At 34.1% G+C, this 17,649-nt stretch overlaps 1 protein-coding gene across 2 annotated transcripts in view; it reads right to left on the reverse strand.

Moving 5' to 3' along the window:
* ARHGAP42 (Rho GTPase activating protein 42) overlaps positions 1-17,649 on the reverse strand; it is a 320,243-nt gene that overhangs the window by 156,330 nt on the left and 146,264 nt on the right. For both annotated transcript variants that reach the window (XM_045483540.1, XM_045483541.1), the window contains exon 4: positions 11,011-11,082. In XM_045483540.1, coding sequence (XP_045339496.1) covers positions 11,011-11,082 — 72 coding nt within the window. The remainder of the gene's footprint in view (positions 1-11,010; positions 11,083-17,649) is intronic.

Raw genomic sequence — 17,649 nt, forward strand, 5'->3', positions numbered from 1 at the left:
ACAAATGACATTATTCTCTCTGTGGCTCAAGTTTACTCACTAGTAAGAAGAGGATGAAAATAATAGCTCCTACCTCATAGAGTTGTTGTAAAGATTAAATAAATATTATGTGAGCTGCCTAAAATACATCTCACATGTATGATCATTATCTATTATATCTTGTTCATCATCATCATGATTATTAACAAAAAAAAAAGTCCTTGGTGCAGCACAAAACTCTCCATTATTCTGCGTCGACTGAGTATTTCTTGCCTCATTTCTCACTAATTTGCCTTCACTTTCCACTTACATTTGCATGCTAAGCAAGGACCCAATATTTATTCATAGTATGGGTTATGACATTGGTGGGTTACATAACCAGTCTCATGAGTTATAGCCAGCACTTGTTTGAAATGAAAAAGATTAGAGTAGAATACAACTGAAAATACCAGAGTATATATGTGGTAATAGAAGTATGTTAGCATATGTATTCATTGAATTCTGATGTATAATGCATGCCTTAATGTGGTTCATGTTAGGGAGGAAAAAAAGGTGAAAAGCAACAGCTCTAATCACACCAGAATATATCAAGTTTCCAAACCATTTTCTAAAGCCATCACATTTTTTTTACACCATTATGACTCTTCTCTTTTGCCTGCGATGCTGTTTATCCCTTGCACTAACTGGAAAGTTTCTGCTAGCCATTACATTGCACTTGCTGATACCAGAATATCACAAAAGTCTTGGCCATCCTCCCCCTGGTTAAAAGAATGAATCGTTCCTTCCATTGTGCATGTAAATACTGTGGGCATATTTCAGATACATCATTAATTCCATTTCATCATAATTATTTGTTTTTCTGTGGCTTCTTTTGCTATACTGTTAGCTCCATGAAGGCAAGCACCATATTTTATTTTTGTGTCTCTAGACTTCACATCATCCTGACAAAGCAGATCAACACTGTCCAGTTGAATGTTTGTTGTTTTTTTATCAATGACTTAAGATGGATGATGGGATGCTAATCCACTTTCTAATGACTCAGAGCAGGGCACAGAGGATTAAGCAGCAGAGGAGAGCCTGTTATTAGATGAAAAAATATAGATGCCAAAATACCTTACTACTTTGGAATGAAGTAAATGAAACACAGCAAAAGTCTCACCATCAAACCCACAGTCAACTGGGTCAGTATGGAATCAAAGTGCTCTACCTTAATTCCTGATGAGATTTGATTTTGATCTGAATAAACACTGTGACATGAACAATGAAAACTTAAGTAATTTTATAGGCCTCTATTGATATTTTTAAAATTTGTATTGTTATAATAACCAGATACTCTTTGGGGCTTCAAGTTCAGTTTTCACTGCTAAATTTTAGCACGAACACTTAAAAACTAAAGCTGTTAACAGAAAACAAGAGTTTGATAAGTTGAAACAATGTCCTATTAAGAATAACTGTATGTATAATAGGAATGTTCAGCAAATGCAGATATTTCCTGACAATGACCCTAGCAACTTTGAGATACTCAGTACATGTTTATTTTGTTTTGTTTTGTTTGCTTGACTAGATATGAAAATGTTCTGTATTTCAGATGTAACAAAAGGTTTAATTAATTTTGTAGGGAAAGTAGTCTGAAGTTCTTCATAATTTAATTTTTAAATCTATTAAAGTTTCCTAAATATTAACTCACTGATTTATAGTCTTTAGAGGGTTTCCAATTACTCAATGCATATTACAAAGCTTTAATTCCAATATGATATACACAAAATATAGGTGAGGGCAATAAGAAAAGCCCAATGAAGTATCATTAAAATTCAAATGCTGAGGGGCACTGTGGTGGCTCACTCGGTTAAGCTTTGGATTTCGGCTCAGGTCATGATCTCACAGTTCGTGAGTTTGAGTCCCGCATTGGGTTCACTGCTATCAGCTTAGAGCCTGCTTCAGATCCTCTGTACCTTCTTTCTCCACCCCTCCCTTGCTTATGCTGTCTCTCTCTCTCTCTCTCAAAAATGAGTGAACATTAAAAAAAAATTCAAATGCTGACTTAATTCATTTCCAACAACCCTAAAGAATAGATTATAAGATACAAAATCTAGTATTCTATAAAAATTATTTGAAAAATCCTTCATCTTCCTTCTTCCATCCTAGATCACCCTGAAAATAAGTTCTGACATTTATGTGTGTTTTCTCAATTAACAAGCAACTATTATGATATAAAATTAAACACAGGAGGGTATTATTCACAGAGGGTAGTCATTTTATCAAAGCTCTCCAGTTAACATCAAATGTGTGTACTACAAAACCATGTATTTCTGATGCTTTAAATGTACACCTGTTTCTATCTGCAACTTGCATTGAATTGTAAAATTTAAGTGTGAAATAAAATGTTTTCCAATTCTATGGTGTTTAGTTTTCCATAGAAATCAATATAAAGTTTCCTAAGTGTTTTGGAATATTTCTAATAATTTAAATTTGAAAAAAAATAACAATCACTGATAGCTTCCCTACCACCTAAGGGATAATTAAAAAGGTAGAAGGTGTAAGGAAAAATGTCAATGTATATAGCAATAAGAAGCATAAATTCTCATGTAGCAAATTCTTCTGCAATAGGGCAGCCAGTAGATGTGAGGAAAAAATGAATCTACAGATAAAAACGCCAGCTATTGAACAAAGAAACTACCTTGTTTTCTAGAAAAGATATAAAATTCACAGGGGAAATGTCCTCAGGGGAGATGCTCCATGAGCATTTGAACTTCTGAACTTCCAAGAATTTCTGAACTCCTCACTGTTGTCCCTATTGAAAGCAAGGGATCTAGAAAATTTTCATTAGTTATTTGGAATTTCTCCTTCCACCAGGTTAACTTTAAGTAAATGGATTTGCTACAGAGAAGATTTCATTATATGGAAAAAGGCTTGATTCCCACCCAAAAAGGCTGACCATTGAAGAATTCTACTGAATAACAAGGTTTTTCACTCAGTATAGATTTTAACAATAACATTAGTGAGGCTCCACTGCATTTCATCAATTACTATTTATGTAGAACAATTGTAAATTGCAATAAAATTTAATAAGCTATATATTTGACCTAAAAAATTAGTATAAGGATCTTTTATAAATATACAAATTCTGGGAAGCTTAAAATGTTTCCTAAGTATCAGTCTTTTGGCATCAACATAAGGATAATCAGGAGGGGGACAAAAAGTGATAATCATATCTTCAATTTACTATAATAAAAATAAAACACAAGAGTTTATCCTCCTATCTGAGCACATAACAGCCACTTAAGAAAGTTATAATAATCTATGTATGTATATACATATACATATACACTTAACATATAGTGATGTAATAAATATATATTGACTTAATTGTTCAGAAGGCCTTTAGGTTATGTCCCTATCCAGAATTGTAACTATAGGAGGCTCAGCTTTTCTAATGGACTAGCAAACTCTGAAATGTGAAGAAAATAATACCCTCAGCAATTTTTGAAACATGTAGAGACACTGAATGGTACCACATGTCAAGTAAAGAGACTACTACTGACTCACTGTCTCCAGGGGATGTGATCTGGTTTGTTTTTCTAGTGGTGGCAATGGGGTCAATCAATTAGAGATGATATTCACCTCACAAGAATGTTGTAATGATGGTGAAAATACAATATGAACTCCAAAAAAAAAAACAAAAACAAAAAACAAAAAACAAAAAACAAAAAACAAGCACTAACATTCCTATGATAAAGGCAGGTATATTATGCTGCCCAAATTACTAAGTTAGCAACAGAAGGGTTGGACTTGAGTGCCTAGCTAAAGTACACCTGCACCTCTGGGTTGCTGGTAATGCTGCTTGATCTTTCTAGGTGTCAGGTTAGTCATGTGGAAAATACTTCCTAACTTCATACTTTGTAGGACTATTGTAAGTAATAGCACTTCACAAGATTTACAGTGTTTTTAACTATAGGTACTGTCCAGGCAGGCCCCTCTTGCTTGGTAACCCTGAGAACTGCACTTAATAATCTAGAATCAACAGTGATTTTTCCCTGCCTATAAAAGAAAATAAGGAAACTAAACTACATCAACAATGATCTTATTTTTACTGTAATACTTTTGGTTAATACTGACAAAAAGTATATAATGTGAATACTGATTATTAACTATGAAAGCAATTAACATCTTAGTACTTGCCATGTAGAAGAAATTACACTAAGAAATTTATTTGAAATGTCAAATTATGCTATCACATCAATCATATGAAGACGGTCCTATTATTGTCCCCATTTTTTTTTCAGATAGGGAAACTAAGGCTTAGAAAAGGTAATTAACTTACCCAAGTTCACAGTTCCTATGAGTACTATGTGTTAGATTTTGATCTCAAGTGTGTATGACTGTATAGAACCTGCTGGTAAATTATAAGACACTATCTGCTCTCCAAATGAGCTAAGTAGCCAATTTTCCTTCTTTAAAAATAAAGGAATTAATTAATATTTCTTGAGCATCAAACATGAAGTGGTGCTACTCAAGAACTCTATAGGTTTTATCTCGTTTCTGTTTAAAATCTGACTCTACTTCTTACTAGTCACAAGACCTCAGCCCATTTGCTTAACTTCTCTGCACCTCAGCTTATTTATCTATAAAATGTGCGTAACAGTTTTCCTATCTAATATGCTGGTGTAAGGATTAAATGAGTTTCATGTAAAATAGTACTTGGTTACCCATTATTATTATTTTTAAAGATGACCAAATACCAAAAATCAATAATTCTCAAACCCCATAAAATAGGTTCTAATGACAAAAAGTACAATAAAGAGAATTTCAAAACAACTATGAAATGTTTATAATTTGTCCTAAAAATTCAGCCCCAGAGAATTTCTGTCCAGGAGACAGATTCAGCACAGCAGCCATCAGCGGCACATGCAAAATCAATCCTGACCATCCTCTCTGTAGAACTTGTTGACAACTAGGGGCGCCTGGGTGGCTCGGGTAAGTGTCTGACTTCGGCTCAGGTCATGATCTCGCGATCTCTGAGTGTGAGCCCTGCGTCAGGCTCTGTGCTGACAGCTCTGAGCCTGGAGCCTGCTTCAGATTCTCTGTCTCCCTCTCTCCCTGCCCCTCCCCCACTCGCACTCTGTCTTTCTCTCTCAAAAATAAACATTAAAAAATTAAATAAAAAAGAACTTGTTGACAACTGGAGGAAAAGTAAGGTGATGTACTAAATCCATACTCTGATGCTATAAACCACATTCTTTTGGACTGTTCCCATAATGAGCCCAATGTATTACCCATTAAATTAGATTAATAAGTCAGTTAAATGGCAAAAACTTTATAATTTGGAATAAGTAAAGCATCTATAACCCTTCTAGTTTCTCTAAGTCATTTGTCTATTTGAGACAACAAATTAGACTGAAGCCATTTTTTACATGAAAGAAATCTAAGACTATGTGACAAACTAATCGTGACAACTGTCCACAGATTTTAGATACAACATGCTAAAATAATTAGAGGTGCAAGACATGTTTAAAAATAATAAACGCTCAGGGGCACCTGGGTGGCTCAGTCAGTTGAGTGTCCAACTCCTGATTTTGGCTCAGATCATGATCTCACGTTTCACGGGTTCAAGCTTCACAATCGGCTCTGTGCTGACAGAGTGGAGCCTGCTTGGGATTCTCTCTCTCCCTCTCTCTCTCCTGCCCCTCCCTCACTTGTGCTCTCTTTCTCTCAAAACAAATAAATAAAATAATAATAATAATAATAATAATAATAATAATAAATGCTCAGAGACAGAACCAAACTCTATTATGGAGAAAATGAAGGGACAAGAATTATCAGTTTCCATTACAGTCTTCAACATGAAACTAACATAAAGAAAATCAGTCCTATTTTGAAATGACTAATATTATATTGTTTATTTTTCTATTAATACCATAATGGATCAATGTTCATATGATTTCTATTAAGGTCTACTTAAAACTGAAAACCAGTCTTAAAAAAAATGTTTCCCATGGAAATGAAAATGTCTTTTATGGGCAGTATTTCTCAGGTATCTTATCTCTAATGAAATAAGTCAGTATTAAGTGCCTACTGTATGCTGAGGAAAATTAAAAATAAAATTAAGTACATAACTAGGCTTGATTCAAAGTGGGCAAGTTTTAAATGAAGTGGGCATACTTGAAACATTTTTATAATTAAGATGTATTGCACACTAAATCATTTGTTTGCTAAAGGTAAGCAAAATAAAATATTTCACAAAAGAGTATTCTAAAGAGGAGTAATAGAGGACTTGATAGACCAGCGATCTAAGGAATTGAGTTCTAATCCTCACTGTGCCAGTAACTAGCTGCTCAGTCTGTTTATATGCATAAAATGAGTCCTTGGTCTCCTGAAAGCCGGTTCCATCACCTAAAATATGTAATAGGCTGATATGTAGGTATGTTTACACTATTTCTCTTAATGTATTTGTCTTTATGTAGGAACTCAGATACAGAGTTCTACCTATTCTTTGGAGTCACCAGTTTATGTAGGAACAGGTTTGGCAAATATAGATATGACTTAAAAATGATTCTCACTAGGGGCAAGGGCATGATTTTGAATGTAACCAAATATAGTTGTCAATTTATATAAAATGTGAAAACAAGTTATATTTCATTTTGCTGTAATGTATGCTGCTCTGGATATACTTATATTGTGAAAATTTTAGTTTGCATTAATCATTCTGGATACCTATTTTCTACTCATTTCTAGAACTGAAATCAGCAGTTTTAACAGGATACAAATTTAAAAAAACACACACAAATATTCAATTCTATACTCTGACACATGTAATATGTCAGGCCTGCAAACAATTCCATTCTGCATATACCAGCACACTAAGAACCTCTAAATAAATATACTTTGCAACTATTTATACATAATTTCAGCTATTCAAAAAACAGGAACCATCTCCTCAGTCCAGTGAGGGAACCCCCATCATTAATCTTTTCTAATGGCTTTCAATGGTGCTTTTTCCCCACAACTATAACTCACACAGTGCCTTGCGTTGCACAGCAAGGTATCAGGTGTCTCAACGTCCACAGAACACACTACAAAAGGAAATGTTTGTGGTCTGTAGACTTAGTCCATGTCAGTTAAATAGGATCATCTGGTTGTGAGGAGAGGGCTACTTTGACTCAGCATTTTCCACTTGGTCCAAGCTGAGGAGGTCACTGACTGCACTGCAGGAGTCTACACTTAACTGACACTCTTACCTTCCAGCTCATCAGCCTGAACACTTGCTGGAAACCTCTATTGTACACACTGTAAAAAGCAGCAGAGTATCATCTGTAGAATTACCTCTATTTACCAGGAAAATATATAAGTAAAACAGGGAGTAAAGCAATAGAAAAAAATAAACTCCTTCAAATATTTTTATTTCTACCATGGTGTTTCTGCAATACCAAAATAAAACTGACCTATACATATATTTCAGAAGAAAATGCCTGTTTTTTTATTCACTTTACTGAACAAGGATTACTTAGCAGCTTACAATTTAGTACTAAAAGCATCAGGCAGATAAAGTACACAGAATCACCACAACCAAAAGGCCAAGTGCAGTAATCTTTAGGTTCAAGATTTCATTTGAATTCATTTAACAGCAAGTTTAAAACACCTCCCAATGACTAGGCAAAGGCATAATATACTGTGTGTGTTTTCAGCTGATACGTCCAACAACTGAGGTGTTTAAAAATAGAATAATAGTAAAAAAAAAAAGATAAAATAAAAAATAAAATAAAATAGGTATAATTATTCATTTTCTTTTAACTATACCTAACCTAAACCTTGAAATAAGAATAATCCTTACACAAGTAAACTCTACTTTAGATGGGCCAAAACACTTGGAATATCCTGTACTAAAGAATTTTTCACAAAGCTCTTTAATTTTATAAAAATATCAGTGAAGTGAAACATTGTAAATTGAGGCTCTAAGGTAAAATGGCTTAATTTCAGACACATAGTCGGACCTCCTAGCTCTGTGATCTGTTGTGATCACTTCATCATTTTCCTCATTGTAAAAGCAGGTGTAATACCTGTACTCACCTCATGGGTTGCTTGTGAGAATTTTAATTAAGTCTCAGATGTAATAGCTCAGTAAGAACCCCTATAATATAGATGTCAATACAGATTAGCTACTATTATTCTTGGAAAAAAAAACTTCCTTGCTCTGAGCACACCCCATATTCTTATTTTCTTCCTTCTTCTGCCCTTCCTTCTCAACTTCCTTATCTGTCCTGTTTTTCTCTCTCAAAACATCAAATGTTGAGTTCTCAGACTATATAGAAGTCCTCTTCTCAATCTATTCTTTCCCGGAAGGAATCTAACTTTACCCATGAATTTAATCACCACCTAGAGGACAATGGTTCCCAAATGTGTATTTCGAATTCAGGTAGGAATATATACATGCAAGCTCAACACCCCCACCTGGATGTCTTGGAGGAACCTCAAATTCATTATGTCTAAAGCCAAACTCATTTTTGCCATCCAAACATTAATGCTGTCTATCTCAGTAAATCACTCCAAAAGTCACCCAATTATACAACCCAGAACCCTAAGAATAATCTCTGAAATGTCCTGTTCCTCACTTCCCAGTATGTAACCCATTTCCTACCTTTCCAATTTTACCTCTGAAATACATCCCTTTGTCTCCATAGCCACTATCACCTTCTGAATCTGAAGTCATTATCCCATAGTCCCAAATTGGCTTTCCCAAAGAAGTCCTGTGTGCATTGGTGGTATAGGAAGTCCTGCCCCCTCCAATCCCTGCATGACATGAAACTAGAGGGATATTTAAAATGAAAATATAAAAGATAAAAAAATAACATACAAATGATAAAAATAAAATAAAATAAAATAAAATAAAATGCAAATATAACAACACTCATCTAGCTACAACTTTTATTTGGCTTAACAATACCCTCAGAATAAGGAACAAAATACTATGGGCCATTAATAAAGCTGTGTGCATGCCATCTGTCTCCATGGTCCTCTATATTTCTAACAGCCTGGACCTTTTTCTTCTAACATGCCAGGCTCTATCCTCCTTTAAGGCCTTTACTCATACCCACTCTGCTCCCTCTTTGGGAATATGGGTTATTCCTTTCTTGCCTCTGAACGCCCATTTCTAGCTATTTCTTTATCATTTAGCTCTCTGTTTAACCAATACTGCCTCCAGAAAGTGTTGCCTGGTCGCCTGGACATGGTCAGTTTTATTAATTATACTCTAACAAACTGCTCTTAACTTTTGCATCACAATCCTCAGTGCATTTGTAATTACTTTGGTGTCTGCCTTCCACAAAAGATAATAAGGGACACAAGTGCAGAGAGCAAGACTGTTGTGTTTACAACTGTATCCCTTAATCTTATCAAACACCATGCTGGCCACAAGTGGGCCAACTAGGATACTGATAAATGTTTCCTCAATTAATTAACATAAACATGGTTCTGGTTTAGTCCCTGACTTGATAATTGTTTATAATTGGTAGAAAAATACACAAAAAACTCTAATTCAACAGACTTTGTTAGTTTCTTACAGGAAATAAGCATAAAAACTACTTGATTCTATAAGAAAGATAATCAATTCTGGAAGGGGAACAAATAATATGAAGAAAGACCAGGACCCCTGTGTGGGTCAGTGAGTTAAGCATCCTAATCTTGACTCTGGGTTAGGTCATCATACCAGGGTCATGGAATCAAGCCCTGCATTGGACTTTGTGCTTAGTGTACAGCCTGTTTAAGAGTCTCTCTCTCCCTGCCTCTGCCCCTCTCCCCCAGTTGCGTGCTCTCTCTCTCTCTCTCTCTCTCTCTCTCTCTGTTTTTTGTTTTTGTTTTTTTGTTTTTTTTTGTTTTTGTTTTTTGTTTTTGTTTTTGTTTTTTGAGAGAGAGAGAGAGAGGGAGTGAGAGAGAGAGAGAGAGAGAGAGGGAATAAGGAAAGCTTCTTTCTGGTGCTGGGATATGAATGAAGCCATGGAGAGGTAAGAAGACTTCAACAGGGAAGGGTAAAAAATACTCCAGGAAGAGGGAAGTTTGTGCAAAGCCATGGACATAGTCAAGAGTATATACAGAGACAGGTGAATGGACAATTGTGCCGGAGGAAGGAGATACACTGAAATGTTGCAAATGGGCACATTGTGGAAAGCTTTCATTATCAGAATTAAACCATCTCTCAAGGAAAACCACTGAAGATTTCATTGGAAGAAGGATGAAGACAGCAAAAATGTGTACAGATTAGGATGAAAGTAAGGAGACCAAATCATAAGCTATTTCAATATTTCAGACAGAAGGGAAGGAGGAAAGAAGGAAAAAAATAATTCTGCAGTAGAAGAGACAATACTGCTTGAATGGGGAAGGGGTATGTCATTGACTAAATAGAAAACCAAAATAGAGAGAAAAGATAGAAGAAGGATGGGAGATGATGAGTTCTGTTTTGGAAACCCTAAATTTTATGTCCTTATATAATGTTGAGCAGGATAGTTTAGGTATAGGTCTGAGAAAGAGGATGCAAATAAATTTCAGAAGCTATTGGGCTCAGGGAAATCTTAATTGGTCTGTAATCAATTAAACAATAACACAAAGGCTTGAGAAACATGTCTAAAGTTTTTTTCACAAACACATTTTTATTAATAATGAAAAAAACACAAAAAATAATAAAAGTTATTTTATTATTACTTACCTAAGTTTTCAATACACCCAATACCTAATTTTTATTTTATATAGTTAGGAAAAAGTGTCTCAATTTACTTTAACTTCACTCGTTAAAATAGTTAATTTCCCACAATTGTTGGGATGGGACGAACTCACCCATAACATGCTGACTTTCTCTATTAAGTACAAGAATATCTTTTATGCTTAAAAGAATTCCAGTCTTTGTAACAGGCTCTGTGCAAGAATTTAAAATGATGTACAGAATTTTTTAAAAGGTTAACATCTAATTTCAAAAATGTTAACATCTGAAATTATGTCATCTTTAATTATCAAGAGGATATCTGAAGAATAAAATGTAGCACTTACTTTTGCTGCACCTATCTGTTCTTTGCGAAATTTCTCAAGTGGAGCAATTAATACATCATTAGCATTTTGAATCTGAAATTAAAAATGCAAATACATTAAATTCTGTGTAATTTCATGCAAATATTGAAAAAAACAGCTCCTTTATTCAACTTATTTAAATGAACAGCTTTTGTTCTCCTGTTTGCTTCTATAAATGAAGTAAAAATATGTTGCATGTTGTATAGTATTTTTCTACCTTACAAGGTCATTTTCACCAATTATTTTACTCAAGCCTAACAATAATGTGAAAAATGGAAAACAGTACACATGTTTAGATCCTAGCCTGAATGTTTAATTTCATATTCTAAGATTTAACTAAGAAATAGCACAGATATTAAATTTACAAATACCTTTAATTACACTAGTTTAATGCAGTCAGTTCAAGCATCATCAGTTTAAAAACTGAACCATATAAAGCGCTTCCATTTGGCACTAGAATGTTATTCTACAGCCACAAAATAAAATAAGGGTCATTTTTTTTTCCATTTAATTAGATTCTTTACACTAGGGATTTGTCTGAATGTTTGCATACGTCCAACCCTGCTAAAACTGTACCTGATTTCATTTCAATGAATAGTATTTTAGTCCCAAACTCCAAACTGGGATTTACTTACACCTTAAAACAGATAAATATTTAATTTGGATCTGTGAGAATATTGTGAAGAGGTTTTCAGTATGGGAGCCAGGGACTGAATGCAAGACCCAGACAATTCTAAGAAAAACAGTATGCTGGGAGGAAATTTTCATCTGAAAAAACCTTTATAAAGCATTAAAATTAAACACAATCTTAAATGTTCTCAACACAAAAAATGGTAATTATGTGACAGGATGGGAGTGTTAGCTAATGCCATGATGATAATCATTTTGCAATACATATATGTATCAAGTCAACCTGTACACTTTAAACTTCCACAATATTATATATCAATTATATCTCAATAAAGTTGAGAAGAAATTCACATTAACAAACAAAATTATAATTTACCACTGTGATAATATGATTATATAATTAGCAAATGCTAAGAGGAAGAGAAAACCTTTTTTTAAAATATATAACTATTTTAAAATAGGTTAAAGAGTATAAAGGAGTCCCTTATATTATTCTTGTAACTTTTCCATAAGTATAAAATTATATCACAATTTAAAAATTTCAAGGGAAATGTTTTCCTTTCACTTATTTTCACTTAACTTATTATTATCCAGTCAAGTTTTATTTCTCAAATTCCATATCTAAATATACAGGGATAGTATACACAAAAATAAAAACTAGAGTTTTAGTGCCCTCCATGATTATCATTCTCTAATTTGCAGAAAAATGACATGACGGATCTTGAAAAGACCTAAAATCCTTGCATAAAGACATATAAAGTAAATCAATACTCAAAATCGTAAGACATCAACAACCAACTGTAGATACCTCTGACATCCATCACTTAATTCCCATTTATGAGCTAAGACAAGAATCCTTCCAGATACACTGTGCAGGCGTGCTGCTACAGAGAGATGACTGGAAACAGTAGCAAAGTACCTCACTTTTAATTCTCACTCTCTAAATCCTCCTTGCCCTCATGAAACCCCAAATCCATAAACACACACACATACACAGATTTTACAGAGGTAATAAATAGCTGATTCTGTTTTAAACTTGTTTGCATAAGGCGAAAGGCAGTGTCATGAACACTTCTGTGTTATTTGGAAAAATGGCAACAATAAAGGCTAACATTTACTGAATGTTTAGGTTATGCTGGGAACAAGCATGTTCTAATATATGTAAAGTTAGTGAACTTAAACAGGGAGATATTACTCCAGTGTTGAAAACTCCAATAATAATGATGCTAAATAAGATGATATGCATATACAGCACAAGCACACATATTTATAATTGGGCTTAAATTGGAATCTGTTCCTACAGCTGCTGTGTAACCATTCTGAACATGAACTGCATCATCTACCCCACAACTGAACTTCGTCCTAAGGACTAAGACAATGAATGCAAAACACTTAGCTCAGTGCCTTACATATAGTAAGTGCTCAAAATTTACAACGTTTAATATCTCCAAACTGACACAGATAATTAATCTCATTCTGTATTTACCTACTTAATACACTTCTGTATCTGAATCTATAGTATTCCCTTTGGTTGAAGTCGATCTAGGTTCACATTATGAGAAGATGTTTTCCCATGAAATTCCCAAAAGACAGATGGCCTGTACTCTCCCATATCCAATCACCAGGTACTTATGTAAGTGCCAAGCACATTGCTGAGATCTGTGAGAAAGGGAAAAAACTAAGACATGGACTAAACCTTCCAGAAAGTTAATGTCAATTTGAGAAAAGAGGAAAATTTTATCCATTTAATGAATATTTGATGCTCTTAAAACACTGCTAAAATCTTTGCAAAAATTGAAAGACAAAACTGATTAGAATAGTTACATGATAAACTATACAGAACTCCTTATAAACACATAATGATTTTGACAATAGTAAAGATCCTTGAGAACTAAATGAGTCAGTTAGTATTTGGATGGTGAATGTGAACTGCATACACTAAAGAGACAAAAATATTCTAGAAACTGGGAACACCATGAATAAAGGCAAGGGGGTAGAACTAAGCATGACGTGTGGAAAGGGAGAATGCAATGCAGAAAAATAAATCATTTATTAATCACTCATTAAGAGTCAATCTTGATTGTGAGTGCATTGACCTAGTTACAGGTCCTCAGTTAACTTTTGAAAAATGGGAATACAGAATGAATATGAAGCATGTCAAACAGTTCTGGAACATAGCATGCTTCATAGAATTAAAACATTAGTATCAACTAACAAAAACATTATCTACATGGAAAAAAGTGTGTGTGTGTGTGTGTGTGTGTGTGTGTGTGTGTGTGTGTGTGTGTATTATTAGCAGGGAACTTGGTTGGAAGAGGAAAAGGATACTCATAATCTAGGAAGAGCAGCCTGAACATGGAATCACTGCTGGCTTCTAAAGAGAAAATTAATGTTGTAAAAACTTGTTCTAGGAAGCCAGTAATATGTGGGATAGTTAGAGAATGAAGAGATGAAGACAAGATCTGCTAGCTGAATAGCTGGAAGTGGAACTCAAGTTTGAAATAAAGAAGGTGATAGGATCAGGGGCCTGCAGTACAGACATATCGTTAACAGGGAACTGCAGAGGCAGTGTTCTCAGAAAACAGAAAAGGACCCAGAGGGAGAAGAATCAAAGGGGACATTAAGATGTTTTGCCTCAGCACTGGAACTTGGGCATCATAAGAACTAGAGTAAATGAGATAAAGAGTGTTTGGTGGACAAGGTATAAAGATAATTTCACTTTGAACCTATTATGTTTCATGCCACGAGAGGACTCAAATATTTTGGCAGAATATGCCATCTCAAAATGACAGAGTTAAGCAATAGGAATGAAGTATTTTTATTAGGAAGGGAAGGATTAGAAAAGGAAGTGATTGGTAAATCTGTATACTAAGACATTGGCAGCCACATTCATATTTAATAGTTTAAATCTCTGCCAAAATCCGATGTGGCTATATGTAAATATGACCTGGGAATAAAACAAAGGATACAATACATCAGATGTGATAATTAACAACCACCTTATGAGGCAAGAATTATTTCTTAACTCCATTTCTCCCATATTTCATTTTTTCTTTTGTTTTTGGATTTGTTCAGTTTTCTCCTCTTTCTTTCTCCTACTCTCATTCTATTAATGTGAAACTGGAGGAATAAGAAAAGTAAAGAGGTACTGAACTGAAATATGAAGGGGAGAGAAACATCTAATAGAGTGATAGAGATAACAATACATATGATTTGTTCAGTGTTTACTATGTGGTAAGTACCATGCCAAACTCTTCATAATATCAAGATTAAAATTTATTTTATATGAGTAATTAAATCAAAATCTAAAACTCATCTGCAATATATTAAGCACATGAATGTTAAAGTTAGACCTAGCTCCATTTGAATCACAGCATCAAAACTGCTAAATCTATGTCTTCATACCCATACCTCTTAAAGTTTTTATAAAAATGAAAAGAGAAATATACACATTTTTAAAATAACAAGCATAGATTTGACATATGGCAGCCTTTTAAAAAATGTTTCCTTCTTCACAGAATTTATAATGTCTACTATGTGTTTAGTCTTATAATTTCCTATGATTTAAAAAGCAGTTACTCAAAGGTAGAAACTGAATTGCAATTAATTTAACAGAACAGTATTCATCTATAGTAGATAACCAGGAACCTATTTTTCCCCATAAACAAGTATAAAATATGCGTGATTTTACATCTGAAATATCATGCCTCTTTTGTCTGCAATGAGCCGCTGTTCACAACATGTGAATCTAAACTCAAGATATCAAAATGGAAATGCCAACAACACTCAAAGGCACAAAGTGGATTTACAACCCAATTTGGCTGCTTCTGATCTTCATCCCCCCAGGAAACACGTCTTTCATTCCCACAAACTGGTCAATCACAAGGACAAAATTTTTCAATTTTGAAATAATCCAAGTGCAAATTAAAGAAGGTGTTTAAAATTTTGGCAGTTTTAAAAGAATTACTGTTGCTACTGCATAATAAAGGAAAATGACATACAAATGGTGGAAAACTACAATTAAAATGTGAACCAGGGTATAACTTTGGTGACTTCACTTTCATAAGGTTTAAAAAAAAATGTAGAAAAATGCAATTTTGCTCACATGGAACTCCTTCTCTCCATATTTACGCAAGATGCTTGAGGAAACTTCTCCCAGAAGGTAATTCTGGGTTTGGGGCGGGGGGGGGGGGAGGGGGTCAAGTCACAGAGTTCAACAGATTCAAGATCCCATAATATCTGTGGAATGTGTTACTTTTCATGACCTTACTAAGAGGCTTTAGGAAAAATACAAAAGTAATTTTAATATTCTCCCTCGATATTGATGATATATAACTTTATAAAGTCTTATTTCAGTAAACAAGATACAATGAACTTACTATCTTATAATTCTTAACCATTTATAATTCTAAACTTTGGGTATAATCAACTTATTTTTATAAATACAGGTCCATTTTAAAAATAAAAAATAATTATCTGCTATTTCATTTACTTTCTGTAGCAGAGAAGCAAACTGATATTTGATAGTACTTTACAACATTTACTGGGTAAACACACTTTAACTGTGGATGTAGTGTGTTACATGAAGCCAGGCAATTAAGTTTCCACTCAACTTTTCTTTTGCTATTTCAAGCGGTTCTAATAAACAGCCACCAGGGAGTGCTCATAAATCACTCACAAGTAATGACTAGAAATGTTTTTATGTGATTAGACGATGAATACTCCAAATACACTTGGGTTTGTGTGTGTGTGTCCAAGTATACACAAATTATAATTTTCTATAGAATATGTATTTTCAAGTGCTATCCGATCTTTATTAAAAATTTCTATTTTTAATGCTCACTTTGCACTGCAGAGAACCTTACAACCTGTGTGTCCAATGAAATGAGCAGCAATGGAATAAAACAAATCTGAAAGGTAATTGTTACACTTTTACTTATCCCCCATTTTCCAGGTTTCGGTTAAAATCTAGTGTTGGTACCAGTCACAGCCCATCACTAATCGGTGATTATAGTGTCCCATTATCCTGCAACCAGGATAATGGATAATACCAGGATAGAGGATTGCAATTTTCTACCCCAAACTTTTAATGCACTAAAACACTCAAAGTTCTGAAGAGAAGATTTAATAATATTCTGTGGTGCTAAATAACGCAACTGCTTGAGAAGACTACAACAGGTGATGTTATTTACAAAAATAAAACCTGAATGGTATCACTCATTGAAAAAATAATTTCCTGTTAAGATACCTATATAGTCAATCCACACACAGTGAAAAGATATGAAGGTGTTTCATAATGAGTAGATTGAACATAGTTAATGCAGAAGATACCTATAAGTAGTCTCTGAGATAAGAATGGACTATTTTCCCATTAGTATTTGCAACTGGGAAAATTAGATCACAGTCCTAATTTGAGATTACAGGCAAGCATCTCCCTCTGCTTCTTCCAACCTCTGTCCTTTTCCTCCTTCCAAAACAGCTTCCCAGAATGAACTTCTGGCAAGTGGTCTAGGGGTAGCCTGAGGCTCACTCCTCCATAATAGTCAGGTTAACTCTTCACAGCTACACAAGAGACAGTCCTCTTGGTCAATAAACCCACAGCTTTTCTAAACTAGGACCCAAAGGCCAAAACTCACATAATGTGCGAAGGACAGATATATGAACAAAACCTTGATTAAATAAGTAGTATGAAGTCAAAAACTAGAGCTTTTTATGCTTTATATCCTTTAATGTGAGCAAATTACTCTGAAAAACCATGTCTTCACCTAAAAAAAATGCTATGTAAGGTTAGCTGGATACCACTGTAATACATTTAATTTCAACTTGAATGTCACTTGCAACTTCAATACTGAATGCTTTGATTCTACTTATTAAGCCAGTGTTCCATTATGAACCCTACACCATTGGACCTCATCGGTTTAGATCCAACACTCACTTAAATTTAGTATTATTTTAATATTTTCTTTGTTTTTACCAGAATGATACTTTTCT

Source organism: Leopardus geoffroyi, chromosome D1, assembly GCF_018350155.1.
Source record: "Leopardus geoffroyi isolate Oge1 chromosome D1, O.geoffroyi_Oge1_pat1.0, whole genome shotgun sequence".
Classification (NCBI taxonomy): Eukaryota; Metazoa; Chordata; class Mammalia; order Carnivora; family Felidae; genus Leopardus; species Leopardus geoffroyi.